General features: G+C 35.2%; 1 protein-coding gene across 2 annotated transcripts in view; it reads left to right on the forward strand.

The window, feature by feature from the left end:
- CHM (CHM Rab escort protein) overlaps positions 1 to 22,222 on the forward strand; it is a 254,693-nt gene that overhangs the window by 54,828 nt on the left and 177,643 nt on the right. For both annotated transcript variants that reach the window (XM_053891439.1, XM_053891440.1), the window contains exons 3-4: positions 6,697 to 6,769; positions 9,514 to 9,638. In XM_053891439.1, coding sequence (XP_053747414.1) covers positions 6,697 to 6,769; positions 9,514 to 9,638 — 198 coding nt within the window. The remainder of the gene's footprint in view (positions 1 to 6,696; positions 6,770 to 9,513; positions 9,639 to 22,222) is intronic.

A 22,222-nucleotide genomic window follows, 5' to 3' on the forward strand; every position in this document is an offset into this window, starting at 1 on the left:
GGCACTTGACTCACTCAGGCAATGCTGAGTGTTTGGTTGGGGGTGATGTATTGGATGCGTGGCAGAGAAGGGCTATTTCCAGAGATATGGGTGGAGAGTGAAGTTGGAAGTTTTGAAGGATCCTGTAGTGATGCTAACGATTTTGGATTTGACTCTAGAGGCATTAGTGAACCATTAAACATCTTTAAGCCAGGGAGTGTTGAAATGTAATCTGCCAAGACCTGATCATATGGCTGTAATGTAGAGGTTAGATTGGAAGGAGAAGACACTAAAAACAAGGAAAACTTTGAGGCCACTGATGAATATATAAGATAAAAGATAGGGTCTGAAATAAGTCAGCAGTGGTAGGGATGGCAAAGATAGAAGGGTTTTGAGAAATGAATTAGAATTGACACAGTGAAGAAGGAATGATGAGTGAATTCAAGATTTTTTAGCATAGGCAGTTGTAAGAATGGTATTGGTATTTAATGAAATGGGGAAACTGAGAGGTGAAACCAAATTGGGGATGGGTAAACAATAATAAAATTTTTTGACTTGTAGAGATTAAAGTTAATCAGAGATATTTAATGAATGGACTTTTCCAATAAGCTGATGACTCATCTGTATTTTCAGCTCCAAAATAGCTGTGAGTCTGGAGACCACCAATCTGTTCAGATTGCAGATACCAATTTGTAAGTCATCAGCGGAGAAGTGATAATTGAGTCAGTAGGAATACATGAGATCACAGAGGAAAACAGGAATTGAGGGCAACCTTTTTACATTTACCTACTCATCTATCTCCTTTGGTTGTCTACAAGTGGATTTGAATGGGTGGACTAGTGTCAATGACTAATAATTCTCAACATAGGAAGGTCTCTGTCCAGCCCTAATTACTGGGGACTCAGCCTGGTATTTCATTCTAGGAGACTGATGTGACTGCCAAAGCAACTTAATGTAGCCTCATGAGATGCTTTTAAAACCAAATAAGGGCCTGGTCTTCCTCTCTAACAGTAGATTTGCATACACTACCGAGGAGGCCCACCTTCCTTGATCTTGGAATGAACATATGGTGAAAGGAGCTTGGTTTTCTTGTGTGTCAGGTATGTGGAGCTTTTAGTAAATGAGAATTTGTGTAGAGAGTAAATTCAGTATATTCTCTAGTCTGTTCTATTATTTGTCAACCAGGAAGGTAGAAACATGTCATGATTTTTTACAGTATTACAATCAAATTTAAATGGGATAAATTCTCTTTTAATATGCATTGTATTTTGTAGTCTTTATAGCTGGCAAATCAATACTAGTAGACATAACACAGTTATTTTCCTACTCTTATACAGAAAGATATTTGCACACATTAAAGTTGAGAAATGCAATAAAATTGGTTGTATTTTAGGTCCTGGAAATGAATAGTCCCTCCAGCTCTGGCACTAGAGTAGATGTAGTCATGAAATTATTTTCCCATTTTTGTTATCCAGATGAATTAGAGAAGCAAAAATTAGACTTAATTCCATGTAATGTCCGTAAACAGATCTCATTGCCTTTACTTACAGTAAGTCAGATCCCAGGATTTGTATTATATGCTTATGTTTATAATTTTAAATATTCCAATTTTGTAGGTTATAGAAGACAATATTTATAGTGGAAAGAGTATAGATTTTGGGGCCTGATATGCCCTGAGCTTAAATCCAGGCCATTTCTTAGCTGAGTGAGTTAAACAAGATACTCAACTTCTTGGTTGTTTTTTTCTAATTTTACGATAGGGATAATTATAGCACCAATCTCTCAGGATTCTTGTGAACATAAGTGATAGTGACTAGAAAATGACAAGCTCCATAATACATATTATTCTATTTTTCTCCTTTCCCTTAACATGAATTAAGGCAGCATTTCTCAAAATATGTTTGTTGAACCCTAATCCCTCTAAATGCTTTTTCAAAAAAAAAAAAAAAAAAAAAAAGCTCATATGTCAACTAATTTTTTCCCTCTTGGTGAGAACAGACATTAACATATTTAACAGTGCCAAGAAGCTCTATCTTAAATCATTTTTTTTTTTTTTTGGTAGTTTAATTTTTTTAGAACCCAGCATTTTCCAACTTTATTTTGTCATTGTATCATTTTATTTTCTTGGAACACCTGTTAATAGATTATGTTATTGATGGGGTACATTTTGGAAAAGGTGAATTTAGTAATCAGGTCCAGGTGCTTTTTTTTTTTTTTTTTTTTTTTTTTTTTTGAGTATAATTGACACACGATGTTACATTACTTTCAGGTATACAACTTAGTGATTTGACAAGTTTATACATTATGCTATGTTTTTCCCAGGTATTTGATATCTAAGTATTTGGCTTCATTGAACCACAGGTACATTATAATATCCTGTGGAGTAAATAATGCTACCCAGTTTAGAGTTTTGGGATTATGTTGCAATGGATAGGATTAGGCTTTAGGAGAACTGAGTTTTGTTTTTGTTTTTTTTTTTTTTGTTTGTTTAATTTTTTTGTAATATTTATTTCTTTTTGAGAGAGAGAGAGAGAGAGAAAAAGAGAGAGAAAGAGAGCATGAGCAGGGAAGGGGCAGAGAGGGAGACGCAGAATCTGAAGCAGGCTCCACAGAGCCCAACGCGGGGCTCGAACTCGTTAACTATGAGATTATGACCTAAGCCAAAGTTGGAGGCTTAACTGACTGAGTCACCCAGGGACCCCTAGGAGAAATGAGTTTTAATCACAGTTCTGCCAATGGTAGCTGTGTAGCCCTAAGCTAGTGACTGAATTTCTACATAGACAAGTCTTAGTATCCTTATCTGTAAAATGATACCTTATCTGCTTCACAAGATTGTTGGAAAAACCCATGAAAAAATAGTTGTGAAAATAATTTTGAAAATTAAAAATGCTGTCTGTGGAAGGGGTGGTATTACTAACAAGGAAATGGAATTATAGGAACAATGAATATAGAATAGGGGAGACCTAGAGATTGATCTGTGCTGCTTCCCTTTTCAACTCCTGTATTTTTAATAATTAAAACAATTTGTAGGTGAATGTGCCTGAATGTCTGCAGCTCTGTCTTTTGTCAATGTCCTGTACTTGCTTACAGAAGGCATTTCCCACTATGGGATGTAGTTTAGCATCATGTCACTATGGGTGTTACTGAATATTCAATACTGAGTTATAATTATCATGCACAATGGAAAAGAAGATTCTTAGGATTTAATAGGCTCTAATAATTTATTACAGTTTTGAGATGTGGAAAGGTTGAAACATTGTACCGTGAGCATATTGTTACTACCTAGATTCTGCCATTAAATTTTTGCTGTATTTGCTTTATTACATAACCACGCATGTATTCATTTTTCTTTCTATTATCTCATCTTATTCTTTGTATGTTGTACACAATCTAGTACCTTCACTCTGGAACACATCAGCATGCATATTATTAACTAGAGTTCAGTATTTATTTATGGTTCTTTTTTCAGGATAAAATTACATGCAATGAAATGCACAGATCTTGCGTGTACCATTTAATAATGGGAAATGCATACACTTGTGTAATAACTACCATCCTAATCGAGATAAATAATGTCATTACTCTAGAAAGTTCTCTCATGTCCTATCCAAGTCAAGCCCTGCCCTTACTCCCACTCTGAAAGGCAATCTCTCTTGGGATATTTTTTACTATAGATTAATGTGTTCTAGAATGTCATATCATTGGAATCATGAAGAATGTACTCTTTTTGGGTAAAAGCTTTTTTCAGTTAGCATACCTTTTGAAATTCATCTGTGTTGTTACCAGTAGCTTATTCATTTTCATTGATGAATAGTATCAATCCTGTAGATACACCTCAGCTTATTTATCCATTCTCCTACTGGTGGGTATTTGAATTCCCACCAGTTTGGAGCTCTTGAGTAATAAAGCTACTATGAAAAAGCTTGTACAAGTATTTTGTGAACACACACTTTTCTGGTTTGTAAATACCTAGGAATGTAATTACTGGGTCATAGTGTAGATATATGTTTAGTTTTTTCAGAGACTGCCAAGCAGTTTTGCAGTGTTTGTACCATTTTACATTCCCACCAAAATGTATGAGCATTCTGGCTCATTGGTGAATACACCAATATCTGGTATTGTCAGCCTTTTTAATTTTAACTGTTCTGGTGGATGTGTAGTGGTATCCCATTATGTTCATTTTTAATGCTTATTTTAATGTGTACTTCTCTCCCATCCAAGTACTAACCTGGCCTGACCCTGCTCAGCTTCTGAGATCACATGAAATCGGGCACATTCAGGGTAGTATGGCCATAGACTAATGTGTACTTGTTTAATGACTAATGATGTTGAGTACCTTTTTATGTGCTCATGAGCCACATCTATCTTCCTTTGTGAAATGTCTGTTCAAACCCTTTGCCCATTTTAAAATTTGAATATTTGTCATATTATTAAGTTGAAGGAAATCTTTACATATCCTGGATACCAGTCCTTTGTCAGATGTGTTTTAGGAATATTTTCAACTAGTTTTTGCCTAACCCATTCAGTTTTTAAAAATGTTTTTAAAATTTATTTATTTGTTTGTTTATTTTTTCGTTCATTTGTTTGTTTATTTATTTAGCCAGGGAGGGGCAGAGAGAGAGAGAGGGAGGGAGAGAATCCCAAGCAGGCTCCACAGTGTCAGTGCAGAGCTGGATGTGGGGCTCAATCTCATGAACCATGAGATCATGACCTGAGCCGAAATCAAGGGTCAGACACTCAACCAGCTGAGCCACTCTAGCGTCCCGGAGCATCTTATTTATGACCTTGTGGTGACTTAAAAGAAATCTAAATATCTCAACAAGAAATAAAGACAGTTGTGTTTTTTTTTTAAACACCCAGGATATTTTCTAGTTTTGTTGAATGTTATATTTAGAGGATGGGAAGGGATGGTGGAAGTATATTATTCTCAGACAAGGGGAAAGAGAGTATACATTTCTTTTGGAAAGACCACTAATTCTAATACCCCCTCTCTCTTTACTCTTCCCTCTTCTCTATATTGGCTGTTGCCCGCCTTCTCCTTCTGCTGTTCTCTCTGACCCAAGGGATTACAGTTTCCAGGTTTCCTGATTCCAATATGTTAATAAGGGTGGCCATCTAGAATTGTTACTATAGCTGAAATTCTATCTAAATTTTAAAGCCCACTAAAGATTCTTTTTTTTTTTTTTTAATGTTTATTTATTTTTGAGAGATACAGAGTGTGAGTAGGGGAGGGACAGAGAGAGGGAGACACAGAATCTGAGGCAGGCTCCAGGCTTCTAGCTGTCAGCACACAGCCTGACGTGGGGCTTAAACTCAGGGACCATGAGATCATGAACTGAGCAGAAGTTGGATGCTTAACTGACTGAGCCACCCAGGTGTCCCAAAGCCCACTAGAGATTCTGAATGGTGTATGAATTTGCATTATCTCTGAGAGAACTATCGGATTATAAGTAAAGTACTGATCTGTATTACTAGATACACTTTCACAGATGTTTGATTTAACCATTTTCTGTGTTAGAGCAAAAAAGTGATTAGTGGTAAAATACTTGAGCCTAAAGTCTGACTGTTCTGAAGGCCTATGTCAACATTTAGTTGAGGAGAAAATACATTAGAATATTGAGGGAATCTCCAGTAGCATTATGGATGAGTAATTTTGGATATTGCATTAAAGGTTTTAGTTGTTGTTTCATATTAAAAAGAGCTTTTATAGATTTTTATTTTGTTAGAGAAAGATACAGAGAAGCAAAATTGAAATAAAAGACAAAACAAAACCAAGAATGTGTCCCACCCCAGAACCAGAGTGGATATTGTAGGTGGGACTAAGTGTACTTTGGGTCTCATCATACAAAGAATCAGTAAACATGAAGAGTTTTTCAAGAACTGGGAAGCCTAGTATGTAGTTCAGAATTAAAGCGTTCTTTCTGGTTGCTACACTGGTAACCTTCCTTCCTATTGGTTCCTTCCTACTTAAGGAAGTTAATCAAACGTCCAATGTCTGCAAGGTTTACCTGATCTTAATTAGAAGACTTCTGGGTTCTCTAAAACAGAATGACGATCTTCATAGGACTGTGGAATGAAGAATTAATAGTTCACCCAGTTATCAATGGGAATACTGTTCTTACTTTACTTATCACAAAAGTCTTGATGTGAATAACTGTGTCCAGGATCTACTTTTATTTTTGGCCCTGAAAGCTGAGAATAACACAGGACCACTAGATCTAGAGTAGCCAGTTTGTGTGTGTGTGTGTGTGTGTGTGTGTGTGTTGGCATGGGTTATGGGTTTGGTAGTGGTGGTGACAGTGGACATTTAATTGTTTATAGAAAACTTAGCAGTTTTTTCCACTGGCTTTCCTTGAGATCTACCAAGGTTTTTCTCCCTAGCCATTTTTTAAAACCAAGGAGTCAAATTTGTTCATGTTTCCTGCTCAATGCCCATATTAAGCTGTTCACAATCCCTGATCAGTGGCATTTGATCAGTGGAGAAATCTCTAAGGAGGCCAAAGAGATTTTTTAATTCCTTATACAATGAAAAGTTACCTTTGGGATCTGAGAGGCCCACTTGTATTTCAGCCTGGTATTTCAAACATCCTAATTAGGTTTTGAACTCTGAGGTAGCAATATTGAAATGATTTGAAGGGTTCAGGGTGGTTTGCTGATGAAATTCAATGACTTGATTTTTATACCCTTTTCTTTACTCTTATTTTTTTATTGTTACAGAAGAAGCTACTATGGAGGAAACTGGGCCAGTTTTAGCTTTTCAGGACTATTGTCCTGGCTAAAGGAATACCAGGTAAATTTAGTTGATTTTTAATCTACTATGTTGTATTTTGTATCACACAATAACCCTACAATGAAGAAAACCCTAAGCTTCTGTACAATAGACTGATGCCACATTTTTATTTATTTAACAAAAATTATGCAGTCTTTTTAGCTAATGTTCTTCCAATGCCTTCAAAATATAGTTATCACTTTTTAAATATACAGTACATAGATAAGTTGGCAGAAGAGTACATCATATATATTTGATACCATATTTCTCATTATATGCCCAAATATAAGACAAGATTTTTTTCTTTAAAATAGTCTTTCAGAAAAATATTCCGGTTGTTCATAAAGTCTCACATATTACTAGTTGTTCTTTCAGTCAGTATATGTTGAAAAAAAAAACTATTTGGGGAAGATACATTAATTTTAAATGATCTGTGTCATTGGTGGTTTTACATATTTATAGAAGTCATCTGACAGAATCAGTAAAAACAAAAAGCAAGGAAAGAAGTTTAATGTAAATTTAGTAATTTTTATTCTAAGGTAGGATCTTGCTACTACAACTGTTGGATATCATTGTAAAGAAGTTTTTGTAGAGGACATTTACAGCATAGTAATATGGGAGTTGGTTATGTCATGGAGTTTACTGAATTTTATGACAGATTTAAAAAGCTATCCTAATTTTATGTGAACAGTACATGTGGCTTGAAATGAATTTCCTACTGAGAGGAATTCCATCATACATGGAATCAGAAACTGCTGTATCTCAAAAGAATTTAGACAGTTGGGAAAGGTAGATGATATATCCTAGAAAATTGTATTCAGTTAGCTAAAAATCATATAGCTAAGACTTATTAAGCACTTACATGTGCCAAGCACCACACTAAGCATTGTAGTTGTACTGATTAATTTATGATACATGACTTAAAAAGTGCTTCTGGTGATGACAAAGACACTGATGTTGAAGATGCAGTGAAGATTCAGTTTGAATAATATCGTTGCATGAAATAAGAGTTTGGAGAGACAACTGATATTTGTAAAGTAATATTGCATGTAATACAAACTGTATAAATCAAGAAAGTAAATGTTACAAGTAGACATTTAACTGTTTTATGTTTGTGCCTTAAATATTCATATATTTGTGTTGATCAGAAACCCTATTTTGAACCTTATTCTTATTAGGAAGTATGTACAAATGTGGGTCATCTTATTTAGTATATTTAGCAATAATAGTACTTCCATGAAAAAATTTAGTCTAGATGCTCACAACAAAGACAACAAAAGTACCTCAGTTGTCTGAATGGAAAACATCTAGTGAGTGAAGGGAATTTTATAAAATGAGTTTTGCTAATAGGTTAGATTTATTAAAATAAAAATATTTTTGTAGACATTTCTTTTATTTTGGTGCTCAGCATCTTGACTCTCTCACCATATCCTTTCCTTCTTCGCTCTTTGTCCCCTGCTCCACAGTCTTTTCTTCAGACTGGTAACCCCTATGTCTACACATTCAGAGTTCAATGTTTTACCTCCTCTCTATCTATATTGGGATTTTTAACACTAATAATTACAGTTAATGATAAAAAATGTCTACCCTACTTTTCTTCAGTTTAAAATGTTAAATTCAGGACAAAAAATCTTTTAAGATAATTATTATCCTACTTTATGAAATCTGTTAAGTTTAGAAATTTTCTGAGTTGAATTTACTTCAAGGATATTATAGTTATATTTCACTACTAGTGCTTTGAGAATATATAATACATTAAAAAAAATTTTCTCTGACAAGATATGTGCCAAATAGTTTAAAATTTTAAACAGGTTAAAAATTGATTCTTGACATTTGGAAAACGCATATCTTGACATTTCCAAAAATCTCCTGTATTCAAATATTGCTGTACATACAATTTAGGTCCATAAAATGTAGTTAGGAATTATTGAAAATTTGTAGGGCCACTTCCAATCATTACAATTTACATACATTATTATACATTATTGTTTCTATTGTCTTTATGAATATAAAATATTTAGAGGGGGGCCTGGGTGGCCCAGTTGGTTAAGCATCCGACTCCTGCTCAGGTCCCAATCTCACATTTCGTGTGAGATATCAGCTCAGAGCCTGGAGCTTGCTTCAGATTTTGTGTCTTCTCTCTATCTGCCCCTCCCCCATTCATGCTCGGTCTCTCTCTCTCTCTCTCTCTCTCTCTCTCTCTCTCAAAAAAATGAATAAAAATAAAAATATATATATATTTAGAGTCACTTATTATACAGATCTTAGTTATAGTGAGCTGAATACTTTTCAGAAATACTTTTGCATATAATCAAAATTTGACATGACTAATGACTAACCTTCAAAGACCTAAAAGTAAGTAGAATGAAGTAATTGTGAGCCTGCTGTTTGGACAACAAAGTGCAAAAACTTCATTATTAACAAGTAAAATGTACAACAGACACACTTGATTTTCAGCAGATAGAGGGTTAGTTGTTCTAGTTCTTAAACAATGTCAAAACAGGCACATCCAATGTTCAATGACTGCATCAAAATGTCAGATATCCTGATAGAAATCTGTAAACAAGAGCTAGCTTTTGATAGGATAGGTTTTTACACAATTTTCTTCTCCTTCCTTTGAACATGGTACACTATGCTAGAGTCACTTCAGAATTTTGATGGGATCAAAGGGAAAGCATTAATTTAGAAAGATACACAGTTTTACAGAAAAGTAGAGGATCACATTGCTCAATTTAATTAAAATTTCTCATCTGTATTTTGTTCAGGAAAACAGTGACATTGTGAATGAAAACCCAGCATGGCAAGAGCACATTCTTGAAAATGAAGAAGGTATTGCTCTTAGCAGGAAGGACAAAACCATTCAACATGTGGAAGTATTTTGTTATGCCAGGTATGAAAAGTATTAATTTAGGGTAAACTGAGTTAATGACTTCTTAATTCACATGTATTCAAAAGAAGCCAACATATGACTGACATTGGTTGCTAACAGTCGAATTGATATGATGGTTTCCCTTTTTTAAAATAGAACTTTCAGTTTTCTCTGCTTAGATGATGATTATGATAATAACATCCTACATTAATGACTTGTGTCTTACAACAGTTCTGTGCTGGGATAGAGCACATAGTACTAGTTGCAGCTTTTACAGAATCCCCCGTGTAGCTAAAAGAGATTCATTTAAGGTCACATGGCTTGAAAAAGGCCACACATAGGCTAGATAGTGGTAGAGCTCAAGTTTAAAACCCAGGATAATTTAATTCTACTCCAGTGTTCTTCTAATTCTTCTTAGATAATATTCAGTGTAGGGCGCCTGGGTGGCTCAGTCAGTTAAGCATCCGACTCTGATTTCAGCTCAGGTCATGCTGTCACGATTTGTGAGATTGAGCCCCATGTTGGGCTCTGTGCCGAAAGCATGGAGCCTGCTTGGGATTCTTTCTCTCCTCTCTCTGCCCCTCCCTTGCTCATATGCATGTACTTTCTCTGTCTCTCTCTCTTTCAAAATAAACTAAAATAAAAGGTAATATTTATCATAGCAAAATGGGAAATACACAGCACTATTCTTAGATAATACTTAGTGTAGCAAAATGGACAATTATAATTTTGAATTAAAAAAATCAGAATGACTGGTCATGACATTTGGAGACATTTTCGAAAATCAGGAGAGAATATTGGGAAGTAATATTTTAAGTGTCTCTTTCTAAGTGAGAATTCATTATTTTTTTTTAAGTTTTTATTTTCCAGTTTGTTAATATACACTATTATATGAGTTTCAAGTGTGAAATATAGTGATTCATCAATTCTATATGTACATCACTGGGTGCTCATCATGACAAGGGCACTCCTTAATCCCTATCACCTATTTAACCCATCCTTGCACACACTTCTCTGGTAACCAACCATCAGTTCTCTATAGTTAAGACTCTGTTTCTTGGTTTGTCTAATTTTTTTCCCTTTGCTCATTTGCTTTTTTTTTTTCTTAAATTCCACATATGAGTGAAATCATGATGGTATTTTGTCTATCTCTCACATTGGAAAGAGCAAGATTTCATATTTTTTTTATGTCTGAATAATATTCCTTGTATATATCAGTTGATGGACACTTGGGCCATTTCCATGTATTGACTATGGTAAATGATGCTGCTATAACCATAGGGGTGTATGTATTCATTTGAATTATGGTTTTTGTGTTCTTTGGGTAAATACCAATAGTGCTATTGCTGGGTAGGTCTTTTTTTTTCTTTTTCTATTAAGTTTTTAAAAAATAATTTATTTTTTAATTTATATCCAAGTTAGTTAGCATATAGTGCAACAATAATTTCAGGAGTAGATTCCTTAATGCCCCTTACCCATTTAACCCACCCCTCCTCCCTCAACCTCTCCATCAACCCTCTGTTTGTTCTCTGTATTTAAGAGTCTCTTATGTTTTGTCCCCATTTTTATATTTTTTTGCTTCCCTTCCCTTATGTTCATCTGTTTCATATCTTAAAGTCCTCATATGAGTGAAATCATATGATATCTGTCTTTCTCTAATTCCGCTTAGCATAGTACCCTCTAGTTCCATCCACATAGTTGCAAATGGCAAGATTTCATTCTTTTTGATTGCTGAGTAATACTCCAGTGTGTGTGTGTGTGTGTGTGTGTGTGTGTGTGTGTGTGCGCGCGCGCGCGTGCATGCGCACATACATTTTCTTTATCCACATTTTCTTTATCTACTCATCCATTGATGGACATTTGGGCTCTTTCCATACTTTGGCCATTGTTGATAGTGCTGCTATAAACATTGGGATACATGTGCCCTTCTGAAACAGCACACCTGTATCCCTTGGATAAATACCTAGTAGTGCAATTGCTGGGTTATAGGGTGGTTCTATTTTAATTTTTTGAGGTACCTGCATACTGTTTTCCAAAGTGGCTGCACCAGTTTGCATTCCCACCAGCAGTGCAAAAGAGATCCTCTTTCTCCGCATCGTCACCAACATCTGTTGTTGCCTGAGTTGTTAATGTTAGCCATTCTGACTGGAGTAAGGTGGTATTTCATTGTGGTTTTAATTTGTATTTCCCTGATGATGAGTGATGTTGAGCATTTTTTCATGTGTTTGTTGGCCACCTGGATGTCGTCTTTGGAGAAGTGTCTATTCATGTCTTTTGCCTGTTTCTTCACTGGATTTGGTTTTTGGGTGTTGAGTTTGATAAGTTTATAGATTTTGGATACTAACCCTTTATCTGATATGTCATTTGCAAATATCTTCTCTCATTCCATCAGTTGCCTTTTAGTTTTGCTGATGGTTTCCTTCACTGGGCAGAAGCTTTTTATTTTGATGAGGTCCCAGTAGTTCATTTTTGTATTTGTGTCCTTTGCCTCTGGAGACATGTTGAGTAAAAAGTTGCTGTGGCCTAGGTCAAAGAGTTTTTTGCCTGCTTTCTCCTTGAGGAATTTAATGGCTTTCTGTCTTACGTTTAGGTCTTTCATCCATTTTGAGTTTATTTTTGTGTATGGTGTAAGAAAGTGGTCCAGGTTCATTCTTCTGCATGTCACTGTCCAGTTTTCCCAGCACCATTTGCTGAAAAGACTCTCTTTATTCCACTGAATATTCATTCCTGCTTTGTCAAGGATTAGCTGGCCATACGTTTGTGGGTCTATTTCTGGGTTCTCTATTCTGTTCCACTGATCTGATTGCCTATTTTTGTACCAGTACCATACTTTTTTTTTAATATGAAATTTATTGTCAAATTTGTTTCCACACAACACACAGTGCTCATCCCAACAGGTGCCCCCCTCAATGCCCATCACCCACTTTCCCCTCCCTCCCACCCCCCATCAACCCTCAGTTTATTCTCAGTTTTAAGAGTCTCTTATGGTTTGCCTCCCTCCCTCTCTGTAATTTTTTCCCCCTTCCCTTCCCCCACGGTCTTCTGTTAAGTTTCTCAGGATCCACATAAGAATGAAAACATATGGTGTCTGTCTTTCTCTGTATGACTTATTTCACTTAGCATAACACTCTCCAGTTCCATCCACGTTGCTACAAAAGGCAGTATTTCATTCTTTCTCATTGCCACGTAGTATTCCGTTGTGTATGTAAACCACAACTTCTTTATCCATTCATCAGTTGATGGACATTTAGGCTCTTTCCATAATTTGGCTATTGCTGAAAGTGCTGCTATAAACATTGGGGTACAAGTGCCCCTATGCATCAGCACTCCTGTATCCCTTGGGTAAATTCCTAGCAGTGCTATTGCTGGGTCATAGGGTAGATCTATTTTTAATTTTTTGAGGAACCTCCACACTGTTTTCCAGAGCGGCTGTACCAGTTTGCATTCCCACCAACAGTGCAAGAGGGTTCCCGTTTCTCCACATCCTCTCCAGCATCTATAGTCTCCTGATTTGTTCATTGTAGCCACTCTGACTGGTGTGAGGTGAATTACCATACTGTCTTGATGACTACAGCTTTTTTTTTTTTTGGTTGATTTTTTTTGTTTGTTTTTGATTTAACTTTATTTTTTATTTTTTAAAATGTACATCCAAATTAGTATATAGTGAAGCAATGATTTCAGTAGATTCCTTAATGCCCCTTACCCATTTAGCCCATCCCCTCTCCCACAGTCCCTCCAGCAACCCTCAGTTTGTTCTCCATATTTATGAGTCTCTTTTGTTTTGTCCCTTGCCTGTTTTTATATTATTTTTGTTTCCCTTCCCTTATGTTCATCTTTTTTGTCTCTTAAAGTCCTCCTATGAGTGAAGTCATATGATTTTTGTCTTTCTCTGACTAATTTCACTTAGCATAATAGCCTCCAGTTCCATCCACGTAGTTGCAAATGGTAACATTTCATTCTTTTTGATTGCTGAGTAATACTCCATTGTGTGTGTGTGTGTGTGTGTGTGTGTGTGTGTGTGTGTATGTGTATATCCATTCATCCATCAATGGACATTTGGGCTCTTTCCGATGATTACAGCTTTGTATTTAATACATCTTGAAGTCCAGGATTGTGATGCCTCCAGCTTCGGTTTTCTTTTTTCAGGATTGCTTTGACTATTTTGGGGTCTTTTTTGGTTCCATATAAATTTTAGGATTGTTTGTTCTAGCTCTGTGAAGAATGATGGTGTTATTTTGATAAGGATTGCTCTTTTGCTCATTTTGTAATTTGATTGGCTTTTTCTTGTGGATTTTTGAGAGTTCTTTATATGTTTTATATGTGTGTCCTTTGTTAGGTATGTAGTTTGCAAATATTTCCCCCATATCTTAGCCTATCTTTCATCCTCTTTAAGCAGGGTATTTTGCAGGTGAAATGTTTTAAATTTTGATGAGGTTCAGTTTATCACTTTTTTCTTTGGTATAGATCCAGAAGATTTTCTCTTATTTTTTTTTAATTTATAGTTTTATGTTTTACATTTAAGTCCATAATATACTTTGATATACTTTGAGTTAATTTTTGTATAGGTTTGAGGTTTAGGTCAATGTTAATTTTTTTTTACATATGGTTATCCAGTTGTGCCATTTGTTGTAAAGGCTGTTTTTCCTCCAGTGAATTAATGTGCATATTTGTCAAAAATCAGTGGGCTGTACTTGGATGAGTCTATTTGTGGATTTTATGTTCTATTCCATTGACTTGTATGTCTTTTCTCACACCAGTACCCCATTGTCTTAATTACTGCAGCTACATATTAGGACTTAAAATCAGGTAGAATAATTCCTCCAAATTTTATTCTTTTATGTCAAGATGGTTTTAGCTATTCCAGAGTTTGAGCCTTTCCATGTAAATGATTTGAGAAGCTTTTTTAAGTCTAGAAAATGTTGTTGGAATTTTTTTGGAATTGCATAGCATTAATGCTAAATCAGCTTGGGGCATTGATACCTTTTTATTTTGAGTTTTCTATTTCATTGACAAGTTTTGTCTCTCCAGTTATGTAGGTCAACTTTGATTTCTTTCTACAGAATTGTGTAATTGTCACAGTCTCAATTCTGTGCATGTTTTGTGACTTGTATACCTTAGTATTTACTTGTCTGTGGGGCAATTATAAGTGGAATTGTCTTTTTTTAAAAAAATTTTTTTTTTTTTAACGTTTATTTATTTTTGAGTCAGAGAGAGAGCATGAACGGGGGAGGGGCAGAGAGAGAGGGAGACACAGAATCGGAAGCAGGCTCCAGGCTCTGAGCCATCAGCCCAGAGCCTGACGCGGGGCTCGAACTCACGGACCGCGAGATCGTGACCTGGCTGAAGTCAGACGCTTAACCGACTGCGCCACCCAGGCGCCCCAGTGGAATTGTCTTTTTAATGTTGGCTTTCATATGTTCATTATTGGTATTTAGAAATGCAGTTGGTTTTTATGCATTGATTTGAATCCTGAAATCTTGCTGAATTCACTTAGTAGTTCTGGGGATTTTTTTAGAGATCCCTTGGGATTTTTATATACACAGTCATGTCTTCTACAAAAAGGAACAGTTTTATGACTTCCTCTTCATTGGCTTTTTTTTAAAGAGTCTATTTCCTATTGGGAGTCATGTGTTTTTCTGTACAGAGCCACATACCTCAGGTTAATTGTGTTTTCTACTTATCCTTAGCCTCACTTAAGTGAGCATTTTTTTTTTTTCAGAAAGGAGGTTATAACTTCCTGATGGCTTTGTAATTTTATCCTAATGGTGGTCAATCATTAGGATCTCTCACTTGCTAATTTTCTAGGTTTTGTACACTAGATGTGCACATCAAATCCACAGTCTGATCAAATGACAGGTTATCAGAATTCCTACACTTTATTGGTCATTCATACCAAAATTTTATTATAGCGTGTTGCTTCAAACAAATAGAAGTCAAACTTCAGTCCTTGATACACTATATAATATAGAATACTGTTTTCAGTATTTTGCTAAATTTCCAAAATATCATGTAACTACAGCTTTTTAATAATATGAATAATGACATATGACTTGTTTTCTGATTTTAGACCAGATGTGTTAGCTAATTTATAGAGATGATGTTATTAGGCCAAAATCTATGATTAGATCCTCACGTATGCCACTTGTTATTTCGTCAAGGGAGAATAGAATATATATCTCATGGCTATAAACAATATTGTAGCCATAACTAGTTGTCTCTTGATTTTTAATTTTTGATTACAAAAAGACCAGGACAAGGATGCAAATAAATCAGTGCAAACTCATCACCACTGCTTGGAAAATACCTCAAAGTACATGGAAAGTCAGTAACCCCAGCCTCTGATATAAACATATAGGATACTGCATTATTTTTTGTTGTTGTTGAGTTTACTTGTTTTCAGAAGTAATTCTAAAGTGTTCAACCTTAAAGGTTTTAGTGATTTTTTGAACATTAAATTTAGTACTTTTGGTTATTGAAAAATTGGTCTAAATACTAAAATAGAAATTGTAGTGATAAACGTATTATCATAACGTTTGCCCACATATCACAAACTCCATCAAGAACTATCCAGATTGTTTTGTTACATCAGAGATTTATTATCCTGAATGCTGCTTGAAATAAGTATGATAATATCCAGTTTGAGCCAAAAATACTTTTGCTAAACATAGATTTTTTTTTTCACTGAAGCAAATTTTGTAATTATGTAATTGGTTTATGGAAAAGAACTGAAAAAGAACAAGCATTTATTGGACATTGTCTATGTGGCAACTGCTATAACTTGGTGCTTTACATATCTTATTTCATTTCATTCAGTCTATAGTGTAGCCATGTGCATGAGATGTTGGTGTACATCACAGATGAATAAACTGAAGCTCTGGGAGAACTAGAGATAGCAGAGCCAAGGTTTGAACCCATGTCTGTCTAACTCAGAAGCTTGTTTTGTTTCCATTTTTTCATGTTGTATTTTACACACAACAAGAGAACCATTGCATCACGTGAATAAAGTATTTCCTTTGTGAAGACTAGTACGTAAAGAGGTGCATTTACTTCCTTACTTTACCAGAATACTATTTAGTAAAGTAGTAAATCTGTAATGAGGAATTAAAAATGCCTAACTCCCAGTGTTACAAAGGTAAGGGGTGAATCCAGTATCCTTTAGTTGTGACTGTAGTTTATACACCATGGGTTGTTTTTGTAGTTTACATGAGGGAGTAAAAGCAGCTACTGTTTCTTATTTTAAATATTCAACAGGATGAAAAGGTACAAGACGGGAATCCCCACCTTAGTTACATAAATCCAAAGAATTTTTAGATAAAGGATTGTTGCCTGTTAATTGCATAATGCCATGTAATTTCTTTAGCAAGAAGAGATTTTATCATTCTGAGGTATTGAAAGTAACTTGTATTTCTCTGCCCTGGTTTTTGTTTTATTTTGCTTTTGTTTTTGTTTTCAAATATTGAACATTTTTTCTCCTTTTCTGGCATGATAATGTTAAAGCAGGATGAAAACTTTCCTCTTAGATTTTCAAATGAACCAGCTCTCAAGTTGATAACAAAATAAAGATACTACTTTAACAGTAATCTAAAATTCTCCTTTTATTAGTTTGGATTCTAAAATTTTAACTTAAAAATTATATAAGTAACAATAGTTTCCTGGCAAAAATTGAGTAATCTCAATAAGGAAAAAGAATAAATTTTAAAAATGAAAAAATCACCTGTAATACAATTTAGAGGAAGCTGTTTTTTATTACTGTGTATGAATAAGTTTGATTTAGGCTGCAAGTGACACAGTGCCCAACTAAAAGTGGTTTAAACATGTAGAAGAATAAGTAAGTGAGGAGGTGAGGAGGTGGGTTGGTCAGTAGGTTGGTCATTGCAGAAATTGCAGAATTTATTGAGCATTTTTTAAAGTTTTTATTTAAATTCCAATTACTTAACTAGAGAAAACAAAGGGATGGTTACCTGAGGGAAGGTGAGTGGCAGAGGCGGTGGGGACAGGGCGGGGGTGGGGGTGGGGGTGTGAGTTGGGGGGGGTTGTTAAATAGGTGATGGGGATTGAGGAATGCACTTGCGATGAGCACCAGGTGGTGTATGGAAGTGATGAAGTACTATATTGTACTCCTGAAACTAATATTATACTCTGTTAACTGGAATTTAAATAAAAACTTTAAAATACATTCCAGTTAGGAGTACCTGGGTGGCTCGGTTGAGTATTGCACTCTTGATTTCAGCTCAGGTCATGACCTCACCATCGTGGGATAGAGCCCTGTGTCGGACTCTGTGCTGAGCGTGGAGCCTGCTTTGGATTCTCTCTCCCTCCCTCTCTCTCTCTCTCTCTTTCCCTATCTCTCCCCCTCCCTCCCTCCCTCCCTCCCTCTTTCTTCCTCTCTCCCTCCCTGTCATCCTCTCTGCCTCTCTCCTCTGCTCTTGTGCACTCGTGCTCTGTCTCAAAAAAAAAAAAAAATTCCAGTTGCTATACAGTGTAATATTGGTTTCAGGTGTACAGTAGAGTGATTCAACAATTCTATACAATATTTAGTGCTGTCATGATAAGTGTGTTCATTGCTCCCCATCACCTATTTGACCCTTCCTGCCACCCACCTCCCAGCTTGGTAACCATCCATTTGTTCTCTATAGTTAAAACTGTTTATTGGTTTGTCTCTCTTTTTTCTTTTCACTTGCTCATTTATTTTGTTTTTTTAAATTCCACATATGAGTTAAATCATAAAGTATTTCTCTTTCTCTGACTTACTTATTTCGCTTAGCATTTTGGTCTCTATCTCCATCCATGTTGTTGCAAATGGCAAGATATTGTTCTTTTTTTGAGGATGAATAATATTCCATTATAGATCTATATCATATCTTCTTTATCCATTCATCTATCCATGGACCCATGGGCTGCTTCCATAATTTGGCTATTATAAATAATGCTGGTATAAACATAGAGGTGCATGTATCCTTTTGATTTAGTGTTTTTGTATTTTGGGGTAAATACTCAGCAGTACCATTCTTGGAGTGTAATGTAGTTCTATTTTTAACATTTTGATGAGTCTCCATCCTGTTTGCCACAGTGGCTGCACCAGTTTTCATTCCCACCAACAGTGCAGGAGGGTTTCTTTTTCTGCATGTCCTTGCCAGCATTTGTTTTTGGTGTTTTTGGTTTTAGCCATTCTGAAGGGCGTGAGGCGGTATCTCATTGTAGTTTTGATTTGCATTTCCCTGATTATGAGTGATGTTGAGTATGTTTTCATGTGTCTGTTAGCCATCTGTGTGTCTTTGGAGAAATGTCTGTTATGTCTTCTACCCATTTTTTAATTGGATTATTTGTTTTTGGGGTGTTGAGTTTTATAAGTTCTTTGTATATTTTGGATACTGACCATTTATTGGATATGCCGTTTGCAAGTATCTTCTCCCATTCTGTAGGTTGACTTTTAGTTTTGTTGTTTCTTTCTCTGTCAGAAGCTTTTTATTTTGATGTAGTCCCTAAGTTTATTTTTGCTTTTGTTTCCCTTGCCTCTAGGAGACCTAGAAAAATGTTGCTTTGGCCAATATTGGAGAAGTTACTGCCTGTGCTCTCTTCTAAGAGGATTTTTATGGTTTCTAGTCATGCAGTTAGGTCTTTCATCCATTTTGAATTTATTGTTGTGTATGATGGAAAAAGTGGTTCAGTTTTATTCTTTTGCAAGTTGCTGTCTAGTTTTCCCAGCACCATTTGTTGAAGAGATTGTTTTTTTTCTCCACTGTAAATTCATTCGTCCTTAGTTGAAGATTAATTGACCATATAATCGTGGGTTTGTTTCTGGACTTTCTATTCTGTTCCATTGACCTATGTGTCTATTTTTTTTGCCGGTACCATACTATTTTGAATACTACAGCATTGTAATATAACTTAAAGTTTGGAATTGTGATACTTCTAGTTTTGTTTTTCTTTTTCAAGATTGCTTTGGCTATTTGAGCTCTTTTGTGCTTCCATACAGATTTTAGGACTGTTTGTTCTAGTTCTGTGAAAAATGCTGTTGCTCTTTACAGGGATTGCATTAGATCTATAGATTGATTTGGGTAGTACAGAATTTTTAATAATATTTGTTCTTCCAGACCATGAGCATGGAATGTCTTTGCATTTCTTTGCATTGTCTCAAATTTCTTTCATCATTGTTTTATAGTTTTCAGAGTACAGTTCTTTCACCTTATTGGTTAAGTTCCTAGATATTTTATTGTTCTTGGTGCAATTGTAAATGGGATTGTTTTCTCAATTTCACTTTCTGCTGCTTCGTTATTATTATTTTTGCTTTACTATTATTGTAATGGAATGCAATAGATTTCTGTGCATTGATTTTGTATCCTGCAACTTAATTCATTTGTCAATTCTAGCAATAATTTGGTGAAGTCTTTAGTATTTTCTATGTATACTACTATGTCATTTGCAATTAGTGAAAGTTTTACTTCTGTCTTATCAATTTGAATGCCTTTTATTTCTTTTTATTTTCTTATTGCTGTGGCTAGAGCTTCCAGTACCATGCTGAATAAAAGTGGTGAGAATGGACTTCCTTGTCTTGTTCCTGATCTTACAGGAAAAGCTCTTAATTTTTCACCATTGAGTATGATGATCCTAGCTGTGGGTTTTTCATATAAGACCTTTATCCTGTTGAGGTATGTTCCCTCTAGACTTTGTTCAGGGTTTTTATCACGAATGGATGTTGTACTTTGTCAAATGTGTTTTTCATCATCTCTGAAAAATTATCATGTTTTTTTTCTTCCTCCTATTGATGTGATGATGTGTCATGTTAATTGTTTTGCAAATATTAAACTACCCTTGCATCACAGGAAAAAACCCCACTTGATTGTAGTGTATGATTTTTTTAAATGTATTGTTGGATATGGTTTGGTTCAAGGAGTTTTGCAACTATGTTTATCAGAGATGTTGACTTGAAGTTCTCTTTTTTTGTGGTGTTTTTATCTGGTTTTGGTATCAGGGTGATACTGTCCTCAAAGAATGAATTTGGAAGTTTTACTTCCTCTTCTGTTTTTTAGAATACTTTCAGAAGAATAGGTGTTAACTCTTCTTTAAGTGTTTGGTAGAATTCACCTGTGAAGCCATCTAGCCATGTACTTTTATTTGTTGTGAGTTTTTTGATTACTGATTGAATTTCATTGTGGTAATTGGTCTGGTCAAATATTTTACTTCTTCTTCAGTTTTGGTAGGTTATATGTTTGTAGGAATTTTTCCACTGTAGATTTTTCAATTTGTTGGCATGTCATGATTTAGAATATTCTCTTACGGTTTGTATTTGTGTGGTATTGGTTGTTATATCTCCTCTCTCATTTGTAATTTTTACTAATTTGGGTCCTTTCTCTTTTCTTTTTGATAAGTCTGGCTAGAGGTTTATGAATTTTATTGATTTTTTCAAAGTATCTTCTCCTGGTTCTTATTTGAGAGTTTTCTTTCGTCTGGAGGTAGACCTGTATTGCTATATACTTCCCTCTTAGAATTGCTTTTGCTGCATCACAAAGGTTTTGGACCATTGTGGCTTGATTTTCATTTGTTTCCATTTATTTATTTATTTTTACTTCTTCTTTAATTTCCTGGTTGACCCATTTATTGTTTAGGAGCATGTTGTTTAACCTCCAGATATTTGTGGTGTTTCAATTTTTTGTCTTTTGGTTAATTTCTAGTTTCATAGTGTTGTGGTCAGAAGGGGTACATGATATGACTTCAGTCTTTTTGAATTTGTTAAGATTTGTTTTGTGGCCGAATATGTGATCTGTTTTCGAGAATGTTTCATGTGCACTTTAAAATAATGTGTAGGGACACCTGGGTGGCTCAGTCAGTTGAGTGTCTGACTCTTGATTTCAGCTCAGGTCATGATTCCTGTGTCATGGGATCAAACCCTGCATTGGGCTACGTGCTGAGTGTGGAGGCTGCTTGAGATTCTCTCTCTCCCTCTGCCCCTCTCCCTGATGGTGCTCTAAGATTAAATGAATGAATAAATGAATGAATGTGTATTCTGCTGTTTTAAGATGGAATGTTATGAATATATCTGTATAATCCATTTGGTCTAGTGTGTCATTCAAAGCCATCATTTCCTTGTTGACTTTCTGTTTAGATAATCTGTCCATCAATGTAAGTGGCTTGTTAAAATCCCCTGCTAGTATTGTATTATCATCAATTAGTTTCTTTACGGTTGTTATTAACTGTTTTATGTATTTGGGTGCTTTTTGTTGGGTGCAGAAACATTTACAATTGTTATCCCTTTGTTAGATTATCTTTTTTATAATTATATGGTGTCCTTTGTCTCTTGTTGTAGTCTTTGTTTTAATGTCTATCTTGTCCAATATAAGTATTGCTATCCTGTCTTTCTTTTGACATTCATTTGCATGTTAAATGTTTCTCCATCCCCTCACTTTCAGTGTGCATGTAAATGAGTCTTGTAGGCAGCATATAGATGGGTCTTGTTTTTTTATCTGTTACCCGATGTCTTTTGATTGGAGCATTTATTTCATTTACCTCCAAAGTGATTATTGATAGATATGTATTTATCGCCATTTTGTTACTTGTTTTGTGGTTGTTTTTGAAGGTTTTCTCACTAATTGAGCATCTTAATCACA

Source organism: Panthera pardus, unplaced genomic scaffold (genome assembly GCF_024362965.1).
Source record: "Panthera pardus isolate Hobbes unplaced genomic scaffold, ASM2436296v1 HiC_scaffold_27, whole genome shotgun sequence".
Taxonomy (NCBI): Eukaryota; Metazoa; Chordata; class Mammalia; order Carnivora; family Felidae; genus Panthera; species Panthera pardus.